This window comes from Hevea brasiliensis, chromosome 11, assembly GCF_030052815.1.
Source record: "Hevea brasiliensis isolate MT/VB/25A 57/8 chromosome 11, ASM3005281v1, whole genome shotgun sequence".
Lineage (NCBI taxonomy): Eukaryota > Viridiplantae > Streptophyta > Magnoliopsida > Malpighiales > Euphorbiaceae > Hevea > Hevea brasiliensis.
The window spans coordinates 3,202,116-3,225,661 of NC_079503.1; the positions used below are offsets into that span (position 1 = coordinate 3,202,116).

At 31.9% G+C, this 23,546-nt stretch overlaps 3 protein-coding genes across 3 annotated transcripts; 2 read left to right on the forward strand and 1 right to left on the reverse strand.

Moving 5' to 3' along the window:
• The first annotated feature begins 2,917 nt into the window (after positions 1-2,917).
• On the forward strand, positions 2,918-5,210 carry LOC110648434 (probable xyloglucan endotransglucosylase/hydrolase protein 26). Its single transcript, XM_021802657.2, has 4 exons — positions 2,918-3,545; positions 3,684-3,784; positions 4,090-4,283; positions 4,585-5,210. The coding sequence occupies exons 1-4, from the start codon at positions 3,374-3,376 to the stop codon at positions 4,991-4,993; spliced, it is 876 nt and encodes a 291-aa protein (XP_021658349.2). The 5' UTR covers positions 2,918-3,373; the 3' UTR covers positions 4,994-5,210.
• Positions 5,211-10,346: 5,136 nt separating this feature from the next.
• LOC110648435 (casein kinase 1-like protein 3) lies at positions 10,347-17,333 on the forward strand. Its single transcript, XM_021802658.2, has 15 exons — positions 10,347-10,586; positions 10,672-10,712; positions 10,882-10,951; positions 11,037-11,185; positions 11,260-11,355; positions 11,456-11,526; positions 11,705-11,766; positions 11,904-11,967; positions 12,341-12,425; positions 12,505-12,631; positions 12,787-12,869; positions 13,078-13,135; positions 13,761-13,879; positions 14,119-14,306; positions 14,427-17,333. Exons 1-14 carry the CDS (start codon positions 10,511-10,513, stop codon positions 14,260-14,262), a joined length of 1,245 nt encoding a protein of 414 aa, XP_021658350.2. The 5' UTR covers positions 10,347-10,510; the 3' UTR covers positions 14,263-14,306; positions 14,427-17,333.
• A 172-nt stretch (positions 17,334-17,505) lies between these two features.
• Positions 17,506-23,545, reverse strand: LOC131170615 (probable RNA methyltransferase At5g51130). Its single transcript, XM_058130087.1, has 10 exons — positions 23,432-23,545; positions 23,203-23,323; positions 21,197-21,498; positions 20,904-21,018; positions 20,048-20,095; positions 19,547-19,817; positions 18,603-18,690; positions 18,460-18,525; positions 17,983-18,051; positions 17,506-17,893 (listed from the first exon to the last, which is right to left on the reverse strand). Exons 1-10 carry the CDS (start codon positions 23,543-23,545, stop codon positions 17,804-17,806), a joined length of 1,284 nt encoding a protein of 427 aa, XP_057986070.1. The 3' UTR covers positions 17,506-17,803.
• Position 23,546: the final 1 nt, after the last annotated feature.

Genomic DNA, 23,546 nt, shown 5'->3' on the forward strand with positions numbered 1-23,546 from the left:
TGAAACATATAAACTCTTAATGGTACTATGTGCCCAAGTATTGCCTAGACACGTGTGTCAGATTGGTATGCTAATAGGGTATTATTTTAGTAGTACTGCGAAAGGTTTTGTGCCTATATTCATAGCTTTATGCCCGCACTAATAGCTTTATGCCTGCATTCATGGCTTTATGTCAATATTCATGGCTTTTATGTCTGATTATGTGTTATCATGGCTTTTTAGCCATACTGACTGCATACGTGGTTGATGTTCTGCGTCCCATGGTATGATGGCCCAAGGCACCGTGGTGTCCAGTGCCAACGACCCGTTATCCAGTTTAGTCAGCCTGTCATAAGTTACCTGGGCAGAGAAAAAAAAATTATTGAAATAAGTTAAAAATATTAGAAACTAAATAAATCAGTGAGAAAAATCCCAAAGGTATTAAACTAGTATTCAGAATTTAATTATTACGAAATGATCCACAACACATAGAAAATATTAAGAGAGTAAATGAAAGACTAGCAAAATAAGCATAACGTAAGTAATTATTAGAAATGCATCCTCCATAATAAAATAAACATAAACTAAATATTTAGATTTATTTGTACATTATATAAATGATTATTGTAAACTTATGACAAAAGAGATTCTAGGGAGCAACATAAATGACGAAAAATGTACTGTATGGCAAATTTCATATGAACCCAGTAAAATTCTTGAATATAGAAAATATGCTCCAATTATTTTTATTTGTATATATTATTTCTTGTCATATTATTGCACCACTAAACAGCAATGCTTAGCGCGATGGATTTGTTTTCTTACACAGGTACTGAAAATAAAAACCCAATGGACATTAAACTGGAGATTTTAGAGTCCAGATCTGCGGAAGTGTCAGAAGTATACAAGGTTGTCACCTTCTCAGCAATGAATGTAGATAGGGTCCATATAGATCATATTATGTATTTTGTACATTATAATTAGTTATTATTTGTAATATAAATTATGAATTGTATGTTAAAATATAGATTATAGAACTGTAATTAATTTGTAGATCATATAAATTACGAAATTATGTAATTATTTTGTAAATTATGTAAATTAAGGAAATTTGAAAATTTTGCTTATGTAATTTGAGAATGTTTACATATGAATTGAGTATGAATAGATTTGTACAAATGAGTCTGTGAATTACAAGAATTGAATGTGAGATGAATATGATGAGTATAAATGATATTTTTATTGTAAAATATTATTGAAAATTTCAAGCAGGTGAATAGTGAAATACGTTAACTGATAATAAAATAGGGGAAATTCCATTGGTTTCTCTATAGAAAAATAATTGATATTAAATTAAACGAATTCAAAATTACTAAAATAATAAAGTAAGATAAGATAGGGTGCTCCGGCACCGAATGTAGTACACTTTGCTCGGCTACACTGTAGTTAGGAGAGGGGTGTTACAGGATGAGTGGCCATACTAGACTAGATAAAGTCCGTAATAAGAGTATTAGAGAAAAGGTAGGAGTTGTGCTAATTGAGGATAAGTTGAGAGAAGGGAGATTGAGGTGGTTTGGTCATGTGAAGCGTAGATATATAGAGGGTCCAATTAGACAAGTAGAGCACATTAGGTTAGAGGATAGAAAGAAAAAAGGGGGTAGACGTAAATTAACTTGGAGGAAAGTAGTACATGACCTAGAAGCATTACACATTTCTGATGATTTAACCCAAAATCGTTTAGAGTGGAGAAAGCGAATCCATATAGCCGACCCCAAATTTTTGAGATAAAGGCTTAATTGAGTTGAGTTGAGTTGAGTTGTAGGTATACAAAATTTATAACTCCAAGAACAAGCTCCATTCCTTCAGAAACAAAACAAAATCTCAACCCCAATCAGGGCCTAACTAGGAGTGAGCATTCGGTTCGAACCGAACCGAAACGAACCGAATTAAATTATGAAAACTGAATTACATATTTTAGAAACCGAACCGAAATTGATAAAAATTGAATCGAATTGAACCGCTCTATTTCAGTTCGGTTCGATTCAAACTGATCGGTTTTGATTGATTTTTAAATTTAGACTTGATTTTCAAGTTATTTGGTCTAATTTTGATTTTGATTTGAACCTAATAACCATTAATCAATGAAATTAAATAATTTTTATATATATATAGATATATATAATTAAATATAATTGGTAAATTCCTCATAAAAATAAATCAATTCAAAAATCGATTCGGTTTAATTTGATTTGATTTGATTTTAATATATAAAATTATTATTCGGTTTCGGTTTGATTTAATCGATTTTTTTCTCTTTAAAATCGAACCGAACTGAAATAACCGAAAATTTTATATTATAAAACCGAATCAAACCGATTAAAATTTAAAACCAAACTGATTAAACTGAATTAATTCGGTTCTGTTCGATTTTTCGGTTTGAACCGAAATCTACTCACCCCTGGGGCTAACGACAAATACAGAGATAACATCAATACCGCTGAGCCCCTTGCCTTTAATAGATAAAGAGGGTCAGCATCGAGAATTTAGGGTTTCTTATTGTATAGCGTTTCCTTAATATTACCTGATCTAAACATTTTCTTTGTTTACTTAAAAAAATTTTAAAAAAATAGCAAACCTTATCAAACTGAAAAGTGCAGCTATTATCAGACAGCTGCTGATGCATCTGAACATGCAATTAGTTAATTTCTTCCATGACACTTTCCCAGAAGGCGGCTTCATGTTGAGGAAAAAAGCAGAGGAAGGGGAGGTCGCCAAATGGAAACACCATATATAAATGCCAAGACTAACAGCTAACTATTAATTCAATCCTCAGGGGCGTGCACGTTCATATTACAATTCACAGAACACAGCTGGTCCAGCTCTCTCCCCCTTGCGTATTTAGTCTTGCGCACGACATTTGCCCTTCTCCTACTCCAACCGCGTCCCAGCTGGGCTCAACCCATCTCCAAACCTTCATTCCTCGTATCCTGTTACCATTAACATTCCCAACAAACATTCAATATAAAGCTGTAATATAATATCAAATATAAAAACATATATATATTTATGAACTCTTCAACCTATTGTAGGCTTTCCCACTTATTTGTGGACATCATCCTCATGGACAGCATAACTTGGGACCTCCATTAGCCTAGGCATTATATTTCTTCCCAACTACCATAGACCTTTTGTTCTTAATAATATATTTTCTGATATGAATGTCAAATACCTTGAAATAGTCTACATATTTTGAACCTAATTTTTTAAAAAAAGAACTATCAAACCAGAGTTTATCTTGGCAAAGCTTATTTGCTGACTGCAAACTATTTGAACAATCACTGGGATTGGACTCCAATGTTTTGGTAGAAACGTAGCAGAGAAGAAAATTTCACAAATGGCGAGTTCACGAACTTTGTTGCTAGCTTTATTCGTTTTCCTAACAGCATTTGATCTGAGTCCAGTTGATGCCAACTTCATCAAGAGCATGTATTTCTACTGGGGAGCTCAGCATTCTGCAGTTCTGGGCAATGGTGACGAGCTTCAACTTGTTTTGGATCAAACATCAGGTAATAATCTGATCAACATCATCATTCTATCAGATTGTATGTTAAATGAGTATTTCAGGTTCTTTGTTATTTTGCACAAGGTAATCAATCATAAGACCAGTTATCAGCTTTACATTACGCAATTACTTTGGATTTCAGGGTCAGGTATTATATCAAAGCGGTCATTCCTGTTTGGAAGCATTCAGATGTTAATCAAGTTGGTACCTGGAAACTCAGCTGGAACTGTCACTGCCTACTATGTAAGTGCAGTGATTAGACAGACGTACGGGGCTTGAAAAAACACATGCGCCATCCCTCATTTTTCCATTTCTAAATTTGTTTCTTCCATCATAATTTGATCATTCAAAGACGATAACAGGCACTTAAGCAGGAAAATTTTTAATTGTGCTATTAGCAAATATAAACTGCAAAAATAGTATCCCATTGATACCACAATCCTAGATTCATGTCTAGATGAAGTTGCTGAGAAAAGACAAGCAAAACACCCTAGTGCCCATACATGCATCACACTATAAGTACTTTAATTCCTTTTGAATTTGTGCAGGTATCCTCCAATGGGGACAGACATGACGAGATAGACTTCGAATTCTTGGGGAATGTCTCAGGCCAGCCATACATCATCCACACAAACATCTATGCCCAAGGAAATGGCAGCAGGGAGCAGCAGTTCTACCCCTGGTTTGACCCAACTGCCGATTTCCACAACTACACTATTCATTGGAACCCTTCTGAAATTGTGTAAGCAGCAGACTATGAAGCTAACTTGCATTGTGTTATAACTTCATCCTTAACCCATTGTTAAGACCTAAGACAGTATGGTGAAAGATAGATTCAAAATCTATAGAACAAAATAAAACTAACCTAGTCCACTAATATTCTTGTTGCTATTATCTCATTGTGTAAATCCTTAAACAATATTGTTTTGTTGCAATGATAAGCCCAGATTATTTCACTAAACCCTCCAATCAAGCTATCCAGTTTATAGTTAATCTAGAAGCCAAAAGATACCTAACATTAAGATTCATCACTGCAATTTCAGGTGGTTTGTTGACGGTGTGCCAATTCGTGTGTTCCGTAATTACGAGAGTGAGGGCATTGCTTATCCAAACAAACAAGGCATGAGGGCATACTCAAGCCTATGGAATGCTGATAATTGGGCAACTAGAGGCGGGCTGGTTAAGATTGACTGGAATAGTGCACCATTCAAAGCAAGATACCGCACTTTTAGGGCAAGGGCTTGCAAGTGGAATGGACCGGCTAGCATCAGTCAATGCGCTTCCAACACACCTGCTAACTGGTGGACGTCACCGACATACAGTCAGTTAAGTTATGCAAAGCAGGGTCAGATGAAGTGGGTAAGAGATAACTACATGATCTATGACTACTGCAAGGATTTTAAAAGGTTCAATGGACAAATACCACCAGAATGTTTTAAACCACAGTTCTAAGATGAAGGGACCTGATGTGATCTCTAGAAGAAGACGAATAACACAGCAGCTCCAGTTTTTCTCCCACTACCTGCATACAACAGAGAGATTTTTTTTTTTCATGGTTCTTCGTGTTCTAATCATTTTGATTTCATTCTTTCCTTGGTGTTTCAGTTATGCAAATTTGTTGCTTTCATTCAGTTGCTTCAATTAATAGAACAGAGTGATTGAATACGAACTATGCAATGCATGGAATAATACAAACTTCTGCCCTTAAATTTGATTAGAGTGTCAAAATCTTCAAACAGGGCAACTAATACTTAGAACTATTGAACATAGATTGTCCAGATGAGGTAACCATAATATTCTAAGCAAATCAGGACACTTAAGTCAACATTAAAATCAAAGCAAAGTTATCAACTTTATTACCCTGAAACTGACCCACAAATCAAACATCACAATCCTGAAGTATAAATAGAACTATTCCATTTAACAAACTAATTAATGGCGTAAATTGTAGACATCAACAAAATTTCAATTATCCTTGGAATTGAATTGCTCAATTAGCAAGAACACAGTTCCTTCAAAGCTCTCATTTTTTGCAAGAAATTGAAGTGAAGAAGGCCAAACACCAACCACAATAAAAACCGCACCAACAAAGCGAACCCAATTCGTGTCTCTTCCGCTAAAAGCATTCCGAACAAAGCTGTAGCAGTAAAAGTTGTGGCATTGGCGATGGGAACAGCCAGTGATATCGGTGCATTGCTTAGTAGAGCGAAGAAAGTAGCAGATGCTGAGAGATTGAGCAAGAAAGGGATTTAGTACTGCCAAAATAAGAGAACATTGCGTAAGGTTTTAACTGAAGAGAGGAGCTTTTGGTGGAGCCCTGGAGAGTTTGGGGAAGAGGAAGAAAATTTGCGGGTCTTTGGTCCCATAGAAGAGCGCCACGGCGTATTAAGGCGTTGGTGGCTCCCCAGACTAGGCCCACTGCCACTATCTTCTCTATATCTCTTGCCATCGTCGCGGTCATTGGCGACGTCCATGGATTGTGGTGGATTCGGAGCTCCGCCTTTTTTGGCGTGGCTTGGCGTGTAAACGACTTCGTTTCCATGCCGGATGCAGACGCGTGCGATGAGTAGAGCAGGCTTGGGCGAATAGTACATGTTTTCATATATAAATTTAAATCAATTTTTATTATTTTATTTTCTATTATTATCATTTTAATTATTTTTAAATTATTTAATTATTAAATTTACATTAATTATTATTATCTTTATTAAATTAATTTTAAGATAATTTTTTTCTATAATAAAATAAATTTTATTTTATACATTAATATTATATTAATGAAATTTCATGGTATAAAACAATGAATTGTTAATTTATTTTAGCAATATTTATTGAGACTTTTTTATTTTTTTGTCATAAACACTATTTTAAAAGTAAGATTTTAACTCACATTATAATAATTTTATTTTATTATTATTATTTAAAAATATTAAAAATTAATATTTATAAACTTTTCATAATATCTATTTAAAATTGTTAATTTATTAAATATATACATTTAGTTTCTAAGTAACAGATAAATAATGAAATGTCTTTTTGCTCTTAAACTCTAATGTAATTTATAATATATTTTAATTTATTTTAATAATTAAAAAATATTTTAAAACAATATATATATACACATATACATTATTTTTATATATTACTTCTACTACAATGAGAAAATAGTGAGACTTTTTAGATGGATTAATTAATCTACTCCTTTTAATCAGTATTACAATTATCTTTTCATTTTTATAACTAGACTCTATATAAATATTTTTTTATTATTAAACTATGTTTTATTTAATTTAGTATAATAAGTAATAAAAAATATTTATATTATTAATATTAATTGATTTTAAAATAAATTATATACACATAAATAATATAAAATATAATGAATAATTAAAATTTTATTTTAATTAAATTTAACTAAATAATTTTAATAATTATAAGGTATAATATTATTTTATATTATTATAAAGATATAATTATATACATTTTTAACATAAATATTTTTTATTTATTAATTATATATATATATTAATATCTTTTATTTATTAATTATATATATATATTAATATTTTTTATTTATTAATTATATATATATATATATATATATAAATACCCACATAGCACCGGGGGCTTAAACTTTTTTTATTTATAATATAAAAAAAAATATGACGATTTGAGGGATAATTTTGAAATACTAAATCATTATAGTCAAATTAAATTCCTGAATTATTATTTTTTAACACATTAAAAATTTATTTGAATGATTAAGAATTTATTTTTCATGTTTGGAAACTATAATTTTGTAAGAATTTAATTTAATTAAATTTTTTTTATCAATTATCATACTTAAAATACAAAAAAAATTAATTTTTTTAATTTAAAACAATAATTTATTAAAAAATAAAATTTATATATAATTATGTAAGAATTTTTAAAAAATTTTTCTTACAAAATAATTTATTCTAAATCAATCCGTTAAGTTGATAAATGAATTTCAAATTAATATTTTTAGACCACCTTGAAGCCACTCCATTAGACACATTTTGCTTTTTAATCCCTCTATTTTTATTATTTTTGCGTGTTTTACTCTCTTTTTTTTCGCGACATTGGGTTCTTTTTAATACAAGTGTATTGGTTATACGCTCCGTTTAGAGCCTTTTATTGTGGAGAAGAAATCAATTGTTTTGAAGCGCTCAAATCAAAGTCTTTTGTCAATTCTTCTAATGAACAATAATATTTTTTTTCCCCTTCAATTTCTCTTCAACGAAATCCCAAAAATATGTGAGAAATCCCAAAAAATTTGTGGCTGATATTCAAAAAATTGGTGATTAAATAGAGCAATGAAAACTAGAGTTCCTAGAGTTCAGAGTGAATTCATATTCCCAATGAAATAACCCATAGTTTTTTATTATATTTTTATAACTAATTTTTTATAATTTTTCTTTTCCTTACTTATAATTTTCATAATTTTACTTTTTTCTAATATTTTCTATAAATTTATAATAACATTCACATTGATATTTTTAATATTATTAATTAATTTAATAGATATGACCTTATAAGCTCGATATTATATGAGAATTAATTTAATAATTGTTAGATTAAATATTTATTTTTAAATTTATGCACTTATTATATATATTTTAATTGATTATATGTATATTTCTATATAAATATTAATTAAATTCCTTTTATTTGGAAAAAATAATTTTTTATTTTATTTTTTCTAAAAAAACTTTAGTTTCTATTTTCCATGAAAAGTATGAAAAACGCATTAAACTCTCAATAATAGAAACTAATTTTTTAATTCAAAAAATTGAAAAAATATTATTAATATATTTCATAATTAAAATATATAAATCATTATAAAATATATTTAAAACTCATTTTACTATTAAAATTATTTTAGTGTGTGTTATTATTTTTTATAATAATAATATTATTTTTTATTATTATAAATAAATATTTTTAAAAAAGTAATCAATTTTAATTATGAAAAGTTATAATATAATTTTAATTATAAAAAAGTTGTTGTTTTTAATTTGCAAAATATGACTTTTGTTTTAGAAGAAAGCAGCAGAAAATAACTTAAAATTCTTTATAAATTTTATTTAAATTTTAAAAAATTTGAAAAAATTAGTTTTTTTAATTCACCATTTGGAAAATTGATATATTTGAATGCAAAATTATATTTTCTAATTTTATTAGAAATTTTTTAAAAAAAACTACTTCAGTTTTTAATAAGTAAAGAGGCCCTCAAATTTCCTCTTCTGTAAAAAATTAAAAGAAAAAGAAAAAAAATTGTATAAATTTTGAGCCATTTTATTTTTTCCTCAAATTGAATAGAAAAGAGTAAAAACAGTATTAATTTATTTATTTATTAAATATGGATTACAATAATAAAAATTTAATAATTTTCTCTCCTAACTTTTTTTTTAATTAAGCATAAAAAATATACAAATCACTTCATTTTTTTTAATAAAAAAATATAAAAAAATGAACATATTTCTTTCCATATAGATTTTAATCTCGTTTTAATTCTATCTAGGGGTGTGCAAACCGAACCGAACCGATAAAACCAAAAATCGAAAATAAAAAAATTTTAAAAATCGAACTGAACCAATTGATAAGAGAAATCCGAACCGAATCGAACCGATAAATATCGGTTCGGTTCGATTTTAAACCGATCAAACCAAAATTTATAAAATTTCATATTTTTAACATTAAATCTAAATAATAAAAACATAAAAATAAAAAAAATTAGAAATCAAAACTCAAAAATCTTAAGGTTCGGTACGATTTTTATTTATTTCAGTAAGATTCGATTCGTATCGATTTAATTTGATTCGTTTTTTTTATTCCCTATATATATTAATAATTTCGGTTCTGTTCGGTTTTTTTTATTTTTTTATGAAAATAATCGAACCAATTAATTAAAATTATTAAAATTATAAATCGAATCAAACCAATTAAATTTTAAAATCAAATCAATTGAACTAAATTAATTAATTTAATTCAATTATTCGATTTAAACTGAAAACTGCTCTCCCCTAATTCTATCCACTTTTGCTTTCTAAACTTTCGTTTTTATAAAAGAAGCCATTAATTTAATAATTACTAAATTTATTCACATAAAAAGACTAATTTATATTAAATGACATATTTTACACATATTAAAAGAAAAGTTAATAAAAACACGAAAAGTTGAGCCGTCGAGGACACCAAAATGGATTTTTCCTTGTATGCATGTTTTGTAGGCCACTCCATTCATGGATGACTGCTAGCAAACTCACAGCAATCATGCCATCCGCGCCCAAAACAGCCCTTGGGGCGTCCCAAACGTCTCACAGCCGTTTTTATTTTATTATTTGATTTAGCCAATAACATCTCTCCGCTCTTAACCTTTTTCCTACGCGGCAAGATTCTATTGGTGACAATTTTTCTCTCACATACAGACTGACGCCCTCAACCTTATGGAATAAACCCGGACGCCGCTGGCCAGGTTTTATTTTTAACTCGCACTCGCAGATTACCCCGCCACCAAACATATAACACTTGCCAATTAAATAACCAAATTCCCAAAAATACCCTTTTAAAAAACTCCAAATTTTCATCTTCTTTATTAAAACTAAAAGATTCTGAGCCTGGACAAAATTGTCACCAGGCAAAACGTCAAAGGACCGTCACCTAACCCAAATCCCAAAACTACCCCTTAAATTTCCTTCTTTATCCTGACAAATTCATAGCAAGCAGCCACGTCTCCTTTTCCTCGTCCCATCGCCTGTTGCCCAAGTGCTCCTTATTTCTGTGTGGTTTCAGTTTCCCAGAGAGCCCAAGTCTCTTTCTGTTTCTCGTCAATCTCACTCCAATTCCTACTAGATCATAAACGATCCTTATATATGTTCCTCTTTTTCTTTCATGGTCCTTAGTTTCGATCCAGTCCATCGATTCATACCAGCAGATTGAGAGCTCATGGAACGGATCGTCGGCGGCAAGTACAAGCTCGGCAGGAAAATCGGCAGTGGATCGTTTGGTGAAATCTTTCTCGGTCAGTTGCAGCTTTTGATTGCGACTGTTACTGTTATTGTGTGTTTCTAGCTGTTTTGTCATTTTTATTTAATTTAATTTTGCAGCTACTCATATCGATACGTTTGAGATCGTTGCTGTTAAGATCGTAAGTTTCTCTTATCATTATTTCATTTGATTTTTGAGCTGTTTTAAATTTTGCAGGGATCGTGATAATCTGATCACTAGGCTACTGTAGTAGTTGGAGGTAGCTGTGGTTAGAGCTTACTGAAGTAAATTTTATATAATTGATCATGATTTATTTGTGTATTTCACAGGAGAACAGTAAAACAAAGCACCCGCAATTGCTTTATGAAGCAAAGTTGTACAATCTGCTTCAAGGAGGCAGTATGCCGCATTACTCGTTATTATTATGGCACTTTCTGGTAAGTAAGGTGGATTGAGTTTGCTAATTCTGGGTCCAATTTTGTAGGTGGTATTCCTGGCACAAGATGGTCTGGTCTTGATGGGGAGGACAATGTACTGGTCCTTGATTTGCTGGGGCCAAGCCTTGAGGACCTGTTTGTATACTGTGGGAGGAAGTTCTCGCTCAAGACAGTTTTGATGTTAGCTGATCAAATGGTAAGAAATACTTGACACACTTCCTGTTGGCAATCAAATTTAGTATTATTCCCAGCTCTTTATTTTTCTTGCAGATTACAAGGATAGAATACGTGCACTCTAAAGGATTTCTTCATAGAGACATCAAACCTGATAACTTCCTCATGGGACTTGGTCGGAAAGCGAATCAGGTGATGATTATGTGATGTCTTCTTTCTTTGTCAAATGTCAATGGACTTTGATTATTTGTTATGGAGTATTTACTCTCTCGTGCTTATATTTACATTCCAGGTTTACATAATTGATTTTGGCCTTGCAAAAAGATATCGAGATGCCACAACCAATCGCCATATTCTTTACAGGTAAGTCTTGCAGTTTAATTTGTTAAATTTACTTTTTGTTTTCCCATAAGACGTGGGTTACTTTTGTGCTTCTGCTTACATTTTGGGTTGTGATATTAGTTTAGTTTTAATGGATATCCTGAAGGGAGGGTAAAACATATTTGACATATAAGGACTCAATTTTCATCATCTTTTGCAGGGAGAACAAAAACTTGACAGGAACTGCACGATATGCAAGTTGCAATACTCACCTTGGAATTGGTAAGCAAAGGAAATATTATATTTAGCTTTCTGATATCTATCCCTCTATTATATCTATATCCATGTTTCTCTCTTTGCGTGTATATTTAAGATTAATACAAGCCCTTGTCTGACCTCATCTGTTGATTTTGTTGCAGAGCAAAGCCGGCGTGATGATTTGGAGTCACTTGGCTATGTACTGTTATATTTTCTTAGAGGAAGGTACTGGATTTCTTTTAATTTTACTAACAATGCCAGTTATACATGTCTCTTAGCCTTAACTATGACTTAAGTTGAAGTGGTGGATAGTCAAAGTGACGAGGCTTCCATTAGCTTCCCTTTGTTTGGAATCTAGAATTTTACAAGAATTCAATTGATTATTTGATCAATTTTCATATTTGGGATGAAAGAATTTAATTCTTTTTAACTTTAAAAAGAATTCATTTTCAAAGAAATATAAATGAAGCATGATTGTGTGAGAATTCAATTGAATTTATTTCTTGCAAATGATTTATTCCAGGTGAAGTCCTTATGTTTTGGGTTGTGGGATTTTTTTTTTTTTTTTGTAAGCTGACTTGAATATTTCTATCTGCAGCCTTCCGTGGCAGGGTTTGAAAGCTGCCACAAAGAAGCAGAAATATGACAAAATTTGCGAAAAGAAATTATCAACTCCTATTGAGGTGATTGCTTACTATCTAGGCATGCCTTGAAGAAGTCATTTTGTTGAGTTCAATTAAAAATGCATCTCGTGTTTTTCAGGTTCTATGCAAATCTCATCCAGTGGAGTTTGCATCATACCTACATTACTGTCACTCACTGACATTTGAGCAGCGTCCTGATTATGGATTCTTGAAGCGCCTGTTTCGCGATCTCTTTGCCCGTGAAGGTATCGGTTAACTAATTCTTGCCATCAATAGAACATTGGAGGTAGAGAGGAGAAAAAAAGGAGGGGGGGGGGGGTGGGTGGGGGGCGCCGGCCGGGGGGCATTTAAATCTATGTCTATATTTTAATGTAATTTCCCCTTTTGTTCTCTGTGGCAGGATATGAATTTGATTATGTATTTGATTGGACTATCATAAAATATCAGCAGGCACAAAAGAGTAGAAGTCAACCTCGTTCATCTGTTAGTATCTTTGCATCTTTTGTTACTTTATTTTCTTCCTCCATGGCGAGCCGCCTTTTGTCAGTAATATATATTTGTTCCAAGATTGCATTTGGTATCCATTTTTTAGCTCTATGAGCTTCCATTGTAAAAAATGTTGTACTTTTTATGGTTTAAAACTGATATTTTAGCATTAATTATAACAAGGTTGAATCTTTACATGTTACAGCCGGTTCCTGGTGCAAGTAGTAGCCATATAGTGCCAACAGATATGGAGAACCCTCCAGGTTAGATGCTGCTAATGCACTATGTGAATTTCAACGAGTGAATCTTGTAATTTGATTAACTTGCTCACAAGTAGAAGTAAAAGTCTCAGAAGTTAAATAAGTTGACTGCTGAGACAATATTATTTGAAATTTAAATTTGGTTGTACTTTCTGTATTCAAACTTCTTATAAGTTGATAATGATGTAAATTTCACAGTATTGGTATTGCTTAAATAAAACATTAGTGGCGTTCAGGTGTGGGATAGGATCACGAATGGGAGAGATGTGCTTTCTTTTTCTTTTGTTGGTGTTACCTTTCTCTGGAAAACAGACCAAGTACTTCACCTTGATTGTGGGGATATAAGCATATATTAGTTAATTGTTAACTTTTTATAATTGGATGGTTGAATGAGAATGATGTTGCCTTTTCCAGAACTCAGCAATTACTCGTATATTTAATTTCCAGGCTGTGGGTTGTTGACATTGATGTGACTTTAAGGTTACCAAAGCTGTATGGGAAAGAAGGTTTCGGAACAAGCCTAACAATTCTGAAGCACATATGCATGGATCTTTGTTGAATGCTAAATTTTGATTATCATTGTCACTATTATTTGAAAAAGAAATTAATGACTCATTCTAAATTGCAGGAAGCAACAATGCTCAATATTCCTCTGACATCATGAGATCTAATGGTCCTGGTGTACGCATGCAATTCAAATCAGCAATGGGCAAGAATTTGAGCTCTGACAATCATGTTGATAAGAATGTAAGTCTTGCTATGTTTCCAATTGAGGAAGAACATATGATTGTTAGATTCCAGAATTTCACTTCTATTTACAAATATGTTGTCAGTTGGAAGATGATTTTTTCTTGAAGAAAAGTTTATTTTCTTGTGGAGTTTTTGTTGCGACCTTGGAATGTGTAATGCCATTTCTGCTTTATAATGCCAAATTGCAATTCATCAAAACTACAGAAAACCAGTGGCCTGAAATTTTTATTTTGTAGACTGTAACTGATGCACACATCCCTTCCACTTCCTTTTCACTTGCTGGGACCTCAAAAAGAAATGCCCCAAAGCCTGTTTTGCCCACTGAACCTGCAAATCCTGCTCAAGGACACAGCAGCAAAATTGGTCCTTCAAGTAGCTGAATTTCATCATTACAACGCATTCATTCTGCAAAGTGATTAGCATGGTAATTTCTCTTGCCATACATCAGTAGTATGTAAAGTGGGATTCTTCCTTATTGTTGGGAATGCTGTTACACTGTCATCTTTAACATTATGGTTGACTTTTATTGTATATTATGTTTTAGCTACGATCTAATCAAGAAGATTCTAGTGATACATCTGTTGGAGGCAGCAAAACCTTTGGTGACTGGTGTCACTCTTTTTGCTATTTATCTGTTAAGAAGTTTCCAGTGATGCATTTAAGGGGCTCCAATGTGCTTTGTTCCTCTATGAAAAGCAGCTCACATAATTTTTTTCTTAAGATGACTACAAACACATTGGTTGGTATGGAATGCCGGCTACCCAAAGTCTTGGTCCCTTGTTATGTACATAGATGTCATAATAACTCATACAAATACTGTATTTATGGTTCCATTTAATGTGAAGCTTTTGCCCCCTTCCCCCATCTTCTCACTAGATGATACAGTTCCGTGTTGCCAAATGGTTGTTGTTGACAGCATTTTTTTAAAAAAATTGGCTTCACTAAGGTTCTGATTTCATGGCGTGTTCTTACTATTTTGATGTGGTATTGGGCTTTGGTGTTCCCAGGAGCATTTTCTTTTCAATCACTGACAGTTCCATATTGTAATGTAAACAGTATTATAACAGTTGTGATGCTTAAAATTCATGGTTACACATTGTTGTCCCCGTGGTTACCTATGATACAAGAGAAATTTCTAAATTATGTTGATATTTGTTTGCTGACTGGGCATTGATCATGTATTGTTCATTGCTTCAGAAGCTTAATTTACACAGAAAATTTACGGCTCAAGGAGATCCAATTATATATATTTTATATATTAGTAAAGTTTGCTCATATTCTATGCATTAAAATATACATGTAGACAGTGGGTCACCCAAAATTTTTTAAAAATCATCTGGTTTTCCTAATGTGTTTTTATATGTAATTTTTCATTGATTTCCCAACCCTCAAATGTGCTTCTCTTCTCCCATTTTCACTAGGTCATTTTCTAATTGTGCTGAGATAACAAAAACTATGTTTCTTATACATATATTGTGCTTTCTTGGAAGATCACATAACTGTTGCCTCAATTTTCTGACTCTGTATTTAAATGCTGCTTTTACCTATTATAGCAATGAAAATGATCATTTAATATGATTTCTGACCCTAATATTCTGAGATTTTTTTGTCCCCCTCCTTGGTTTTCATGGCTGCATTTAACATAAAATGTACCTGTCTAATTCCCTCTTTACAGATCTCATGAAGGAATGTTAAGAGTCCTTTTTTTTTCTTTTAGCTTGACATCCATTTTTATTTAATATTTCAATTCAAATAATGCCCTTAAATTATACAAGTTTTTGACTTGAAGATGAGAATTTATCTAACTGTCAAATTTTTTTAAGTATTGTCATCTAGACGTGTAAGGTTAGATGATCATGTAGCATTCAAATATTATATTGTATAGCAATTCTTAGTAATTCTTCCAACTGTCGATTCATGGTTTGTAACTTGCAGGATTCTTTTTCTCCTACAGCATTGTTTGATGGAACGAATATAACAGGGGGCTATCATGCAGGGATGGCATTTGAAGTCCATAATACCTATAGTTCTGGATTGTCGATGGCTGCTCATCTAGGAAGACGCTGCCTAAATATCAACAGGGAAAAAGGTGTTAAAATGATACTAATTTTGGTGCCATTGTTTTATGTGTATTCAAAATTCTGCTGGTTGCCCGTGTGTGTGCGCGCAGTTGTATTGACTATTGCATACTTGGTTTAATGAGAAACTATGGAATTGGTTATTCAAAGTAGAAGTTAGCCTGTGTGTTATGCAGCCAAGAACTTAAGATGAAGAATTACCATTCAAGCTTGTTTATCTGATGATACTGCAAAATTCAAGTAAGCAACATTATTTTGGTAATCGTGTGATTTGATTTGCAGCTGCTTGTGATTGTTGCTGGATGGGGGATGAGTAGTGAGATCTTCCTTCATTTATTTGGATTATTCATTAGCTTACCAAGGAAATTGCTTGCCATCGGGTGATATTCTGCAGATATTTGTGTTTGGGATGGAAGTTATCTTCAGCGTGGACCAGTTGACATTGTTCTTTGAAGATGTCTTCAAGCACTAGTTTTGTCAGGTAAGTGAAAATAATTGGACTTCTGAAAGCATGGCAGTCTGGGATTTCATTCAGTTCTGTGCTTGAGTAGTTACTTATGTACTTCAAGAATTCTGTTATGAGACTTCAGAGCATGTCATATTGTTTGGTATGATGGTTAGTCTAGACTTGGAATCCTTAGCTACTTGTAATGAATATCATGGTAGCTGTATCAGCAGTCTGTTGTCAACTTGTCATTTCTCAATGTACTTGATTGGAATTCCATAATGAGGCCTTCAGTCATGCTTTGATGATCTCAATATACTTGATTAGTGTGATGATCGCTCTCTACTGGGAAATTTTAGCTTTGTTAGTGCTTCGATCTCAACCCTCTACATGACAATGTTAAAGAGTAGGATACTGCCGGAGTTTGGGATAAAGTCCATACTCCATTTGGGCTTACTACCAGTGATTAATGCGCTCCACCTATAATAAGGCAGGCTGCTAATGATGTTCTGCATCTCATCTATCCACTGGAGCTCCTCTCCGTACGGATAATTTTGATTCACTTTTACTTTCTTGGGATCAGTTTCTTCTCCTTGTTGCTTGTGATATTAGCCGCTATGATTCATGGTTGCTGTGTCGGTGATCTAGTCGGAGATGGTAGCCACTGGAAACTAGGGATTTGACCATTGAATGGTGTGCATTTGTTCATGCTTGAGAGAAAATCAGAGATGGAAATCGAGCTTGGGTAGATGCGACTGCTAATTGCTACGCATTTGTTGTATGTTGCAGGGCTAAGGTTTGCTATTTCGAGTTGTTGCTATTTAAATGGAGCATGTATTAGATATGCAACTTGAATTTGATAACTGGGCATCTACAAAGGCGAAAACAATATTCTGAATTTAGTAAGACATGATCTCGTTTACTTGAATGCAAAGGTCTCTGGTGATTGTTCACTGTGATTAATTAGAATCTTCTGTACTTGCATGATGTGGCATGAACTTCCTACATGGATAACTGGATGCGCCGTTCCATGCAGATGGCTTCTGTAACATAATTTCTTAGGTTTCATTCAATTGAGCACGGAAGCCTCTGCTTCACTCCTGTTAATCTTCTGTTAACATTCAGATTTGCCAAACCTCAGAAACTTACGGACATTCTTTACATCATACTAATTTATCAGGTCCATCAAATTGATGTGGGTGGAGAAGGATAAATTTACACTTTTGGCACATAAATTAGCAGTGTAAACAGAAATTTCGGCCAAAAATACAAAATTGCAGTAGAAATGCCCCTCAAATTTGTAAGCCCACTAATATTTGCATTCAGGTCGTCAAACATGCTGCTTCCAACCGTATAGCACAAATGTAATATTTTATAGTGCAGCTTTCAATGGGGTAGTCATTTGTGGTATGCAAAAATTGGCCTATCAAATCCAACTTTGCTGCCTGTCAAGGCTGAAGTGACTTCCTCGACCTTTCTAAATCCGATCTGCAATATTCAAAATATCACCAAAGGATCTACACTGCAATTATTGAAATATCTAACCATGTTTACTATGATGAATTCCAAATACATACCTTGTCTAAAAGAATTTCCGTGAAACATTTGGGACGGAATATGATAGATCGATAATTCTTTGCAGTTGTCTGCACGTGGGAAATAATGACTTAGTAAACTATCTCAACCATAAAAGGGACTCAAGGACAACAAAAACACTGAAAAACTGGAATGATTATGTCAAATACAATGATCATAAGGGTCTGTATCCTCTAGTTCTAGGGAAAAAGTGATAAGTAATTGCAAACAGGAGCTCAACTAAATATGTTTGTGATTGTTTCCACAACAGTGTTTCAAAATGAGCAAAGAAGCCTTTAGAGACCTAAAAGACGATGTCAGTTCTAGTGTACTATCGTCACGTATGTCTATCATTGCATGGTTGCTGCATATACAAGAGATTCAGACAACCTTCCTGATTAATAATTTATCATCTGAAGAAAGTAGGAAAGTGATATGATGCAAGTATGCAATAATCTGTGAAGGAAAATTATTAATACCTCAGAGACGAGATGATTATTTTCATATGAACGCCAAGGTTGAGGTTCCAACACTAGAATACCACCCTGCTTAACATAAGAATAAAAAGTAAATAAATATTTAAGATAATATTTACTATAAAATAATAAATAAGTTTAATTACCGGACGAAGAAGCCTCCATATTTTTGAAAACAAAGTAATCAGTCCATCGTCACCCCAGTTCAAATGAATCCACTTTGTCACACTCAAGCTGCAATTCAAGGGGCGAGTTTATTACACCACATGCTCACAATAAGAACAAATGCTAGACAAGCATATTCAAATGCATTATTCTATACAACATTGAAAATGATGATTAACAACTGCTTATGTAGAATAGTTCTACCAAGCTACCGGAAACAAGATGCTTTCATCAAATGGAACAAGCCTGAAGAGCTGCATAATCCCAGGACCTGGAGATTATTCAGCTTAAACAAGCGAACATATTTTGGGGAGGGAGATGAGTAGATCAGCAAAATAATTTTCGTCATGATATTGTTCTCAAAGAAAGCTTTATTAAGACAACACATTTCATACTACAAAATTAGAAACAAAGTTGTAAATTAGCATGTCTAGAGGCTGAAAACACATTGTCATTGAACCTCATCATATATCGTTTAGACTCTACTGCACCAAATTGACAAATTCCATCAAGGTCTCCTAAAAATGCAAACACATGACACGACTGTAATGTGATAACACACCCGCTATACCAGATTACCAGTTTCTAAATGTTTTAGGAGGAATTTCAGGCAGATTTAATAGCACAAATCATTTTGAGAGGGACCCACACAAAAACATTAGAGAGAGAGAGAGAGAGAGAGAGAGAGAGAGAGAGAGAGGGTATTTTGATCTGGATAAATCAAATACATTATCGCTAGGAAGTTTTTTCAACATATTCATTTTTATTCACCTGCAATTTTATCATAAATTTCAAGATAATAAAAAATTTAACTCATCCATTTAGGCCTTTAACAGAGCTTGAAACAAAGACATCAGCAGTCAATAATCAAAAACATGTTCTTACACACACACACTCTTACACACACACACAAATAGGAACTTACCAAAGAATTGTATCATAGTGCTCCTCTGGCCGACACCAACTTTGAACAAAATTCTCTTTTCGGAAAGAAACTATATCAAATAGATCTCTTTCCGCAGAATGCAAACCGTCCTTTGCAAGCTCCTTTTCTTTAGCTGATGATGAAGTTGTACAGTGCTCTGAATCATTTGCCTTCTCTGTGACCTCCACTGTGGAAGCCTTTGTACTACTCTTCCCAACATGTTCCACTCTCACAAATTTTCTCAAGTGCCAATATGCATCTGAAATTCGATCTGGAAATAAACAAATACACAAAATTAGCATAAGAAATGTTAGTATGCGCATTATCTGAGCCAATCTGTTCAAAATTTACATGGAACAATGCAAACCAAAAAAGAGAAAAAGTTTTTCCCAAAATACTAAACATTTTCAAACAACAAAAGCATATTTAACTTTTACTAAGTGCAACCACAATTTAAATTAGAATCTTTATTTGATGATGGACTCTTAACAAGAGTCTTACCAGGGTCAATGTCAATCCCAAGGATTCTGCGGCAATGAAACTTTTTTGCTGTAGAAAAAAGATTAAAAAAACCATTGTAGTCTATATTAAACTAGCTATAATTTATAAGCCAAAAATTGTTCTACATACAAATAAGGGGAGCCAGCAAATTCCACGATTACCTCACATAACTCGTCAAAATTAATCAACAATGCACCAAAAGAAATGTAATTTAAACAAACATGAAAATTTCCAGCTCTTCCCTAACTTCAACTTCAACATAGAATTTCATTATTTAGAACATACCAACTTCCAGTTGAACTATGAAGTTTCATTGCTAAAAATATCAGGAAAAAAAAGTTTTCTAAAGCATTAGTACTGGAGCAAATATAGGCAGCAGTATTGCTGATTGTTAAATATGGACACGAACTTTCATCAAACGAGAAGTATAAAGCTCAAAGAATACTCATTGCTTCCACTATAATAAAATATAAAAAAAAGACAACAATTAGCACTAAGTGTTCCCAATGACTTCGTTTGGAATAAATCATTTACAAGAAAATCACACAATCATTCTTGATTTCTATTTCTTTGAAAATGATTTTTTTTAAAGTTAATAATAATAATTGAATTTTCATTTCCAAATCATTTAAGTTAAAAAGAACTGAGTTCTAGAATTAAATCAATTGAATTAAATTCTTATAAAATTTTAGATTCCAAAAAGGGGGAAATGCTTGCACTTATAGCCTTCAATACATCCGTATGAAAGAGAGGGCAGTGTTGACATATGAACAAGCACAAAACGGGTGAAGAAATAAAACTCCTGGAATCAAAAAATTAAAAAAACAAATGCAAGTAGAAACGATAAATCGATTACCAATCTGTATAGTAACAATGCCACTATTGCAGCCAATATCGAGGCAATCCTTGCCTTGAAACCATTCCTCCTTAAAAACCTTAAGTCGAGGGTCTTCGTCCATGTCTTGACCAATCTGACGCATCATTCATTCACCATCAGAACATACACTTTAATCATAAAAACCCTAAATTACTTACAAATAGACGATACAAATATCTTAACCAAAGATCACCCAAAAATTATATATATAAATTAAAAAAAAAATGAAATGGTGGAAGAAGATGAAAGTAGGTGTTAGGGAAGAAAATTACGCGATAGCCATAGTAGCCTCTATAATTGCCGAAAGGGAAAACTTCCTTGCGTTTCCTCTTCTTGTTGTTAATTTGTGGTTGAGCTTTCTCTTTGGTATCCTTCTCCTCCTTCACTGTGTTCTTGTCTTCTCCTTCATTTTGTTTTTCTTCTTGATTCTTCAGCTTCTGCTTATTCTTCTTCTTCTTCTTCTTCTCCGTGATCTTTACTTCTTCTTTCTCGTCTCTCATTTCGTCTAACTGCTTATGCCTATAGGGTTTAACATCAGCTCCGTCATCGCCATGGCCATTTATAGTTGGCAAAACTCAAAAGGGCTATTTTTCGGTAAATTACTATTAAGTCCTTATTATTTGTCAAAATTAAATACATAATCCTTTTCTATTAAAGCCAATTAAATGCCCTGTGTTTTGAAAAAAAAATTAAGTAAATTTAAAATTAATGAATTAATTAATACTCTAATTTTGTCTTCTGATAGATGAAATTGCTTTATTTATTTTTTTAATGTGATTCTTGTTGCAATTAAAATAGCTAAGATTAGGTTTCTATCATTTTTATTTCAATTATATCTGTTAGTCTAATACCTATGATTATTTTGTTTAAAATGTTTGTGAAAATACCTATAAGAGATGACATTTGATACAATTAATGGCTACTGGCTGATGCAAAATTGAGAAGGAGATGAGGAGGAAGAAGCATAATAACAGATTTAATGGGTCAATTTGAATTCATTAAATTTAAAATTTAAAATAAAGTATGATATTAAAAGTTATGTACATTGCTAAAAAATGAGAAAATTTAAAAGTTAGGTGCATTGTTAAAATATGACGAAATTTAAAAATCATATATATTGATTAAAAGATTTAACTACATAAAATGATGCTACTCTTCTTATTAGTTAGATATATCAACTGATGTAATTATTTTGTTAAAAGATATATGCAACTTTTTTTTATAGTTATGTACATGATACAACTATTTATTAAAATGTGTTATGACTTATAAATAGCTAAATTTTTATGTCCATTAGATGTAAAAAATAAAATACATAAACGGTAATGAGAAGTGTGTGTACTAAATAATAGTGTATTATCTTTTTAATTGACATTCTTAAAAAGACTATTACTTAATTTTTTTATGGAACAATGAGGTATGCATTAAGATTATGAATAAATCTAAAGGGAAATATTTAAATTATGAATAAATCTATATAATTCATAATTATATTCATATGATTATATAATTGACTAGTAAATAAATATGGTGGAGATCCTACAGTTACGTGAATATAAGTTAGAATGCATGTATTTGAATCATATGTTAGACCTTATACTTTTTCTTCATTATTAAATTTTTTTATTTTTTAAAGTAAAAAAATTAAAATAATATTATATTTTAATGGGTCTTTGACAATAGAATAACAGTCACATTTTTAAATTAAAATTATTTATAAATTAGTATTTATTTGATTTATAAATTAAAAAATTATTTCAAATAAATTAAAATTTATAAGTAAAATACATTTTTAATTAATTATTTATTTTAAAATTATTTTTTTACTATATTATGTTAAAAATATCAATATTATTCTCATTTTAATAAACTCTCAGTTACTTAAAATTTTAAAATAACACCTGCTCTTTTTGTTATTTTAACAAACTAAATTATTTTTAAACACTTATTAACTAAAACACTTAAGTTTTTAAAAGTATCTTTTAAATTGCTTTATCAAACACTCTAATTATTTATTTTTAATTTGATTTACAAATTAAAAAAGACATTTAAATTGCACATTAAAACTAAATAACTAAACATTCTTTTAATTTATTTTCCTGATAATAGACTGATAAGGTTGATTTTAAAAATTATAAAGATTATTTAATTATAAATTTAATTCTTAGGTTAATGGGATTTCCCTACCATATTTAAAATGTTAAAATAGGAATATTTAGGTAAATTATTAAGCACTCCTAATGCATATACATTCCTGAGCAGACAGCCAGGAAGCTACCAAACTTAGCACCATTATCGGGCATCAAGCAGAAGTAATCCAATCCAAAGACATGAAATAGAAGAACAACTGCGAAAGGATAGACATCTCCCAACGCCAAACCATCTAAAGATACATAACTCTACATCCATGAAATCAGGCGACACGTCTCCCAGTGGAAACAGGACTCAAAGCCATTGACTTGAGAGAAAAAGAGAGCAGAAGTCATGGCATTTCAATCTCATCTAACAGACACAAATATCAACGCCAACACTCTATCCCTGAGTCGCCTTCCTTGTAACCTGTCTCCGAACCAGATCCAAACCACCAAGCCAAAGACATAGCCTAAGGAAGCATCCCCCATA

What these genes read in the sequence shown, in the direction of transcription:
- LOC110648434 (XM_021802657.2), top strand. Translation starts at nt 3,374, where the DNA reads ATGGCGAGTTCACGAACTTTGTTGCTAGCTTTATTCGTTTTCCTAACA. An exon ending in GAACTGTCACTGCCTACTAT is followed by an intron (nt 3,785 to 4,089) that starts GTAAGTGCAGTG and finishes GAATTTGTGCAG; the next exon opens with GTATCCTCCAATGGGGACAG. An exon ending in TGGAACCCTTCTGAAATTGT is followed by an intron (nt 4,284 to 4,584) that starts GTAAGCAGCAGA and finishes CTGCAATTTCAG; the next exon opens with GTGGTTTGTTGACGGTGTGC.
- LOC110648435 (XM_021802658.2), top strand. Translation starts at nt 10,511, where the DNA reads ATGGAACGGATCGTCGGCGGCAAGTACAAGCTCGGCAGGAAAATCGGC. An exon ending in TGATGTTAGCTGATCAAATG is followed by an intron (nt 11,186 to 11,259) that starts GTAAGAAATACT and finishes TTTTTCTTGCAG; the next exon opens with ATTACAAGGATAGAATACGT. An exon ending in AATCGCCATATTCTTTACAG is followed by an intron (nt 11,527 to 11,704) that starts GTAAGTCTTGCA and finishes CATCTTTTGCAG; the next exon opens with GGAGAACAAAAACTTGACAG.
- LOC131170615 (XM_058130087.1), bottom strand. Translation starts at nt 23,545, where the DNA reads ATGGGGGATGCTTCCTTAGGCTATGTCTTTGGCTTGGTGGTTTGGATC. An exon ending in CGATAATGGTGCTAAGTTTG is followed by an intron (nt 21,499 to 23,202) that starts GTAGCTTCCTGG and finishes AGCCCTTTTGAG; the next exon opens with TTTTGCCAACTATAAATGGC. An exon ending in TATGGAGGCTTCTTCGTCCG is followed by an intron (nt 18,526 to 18,602) that starts GTAATTAAACTT and finishes TATGTTAAGCAG; the next exon opens with GGTGGTATTCTAGTGTTGGA.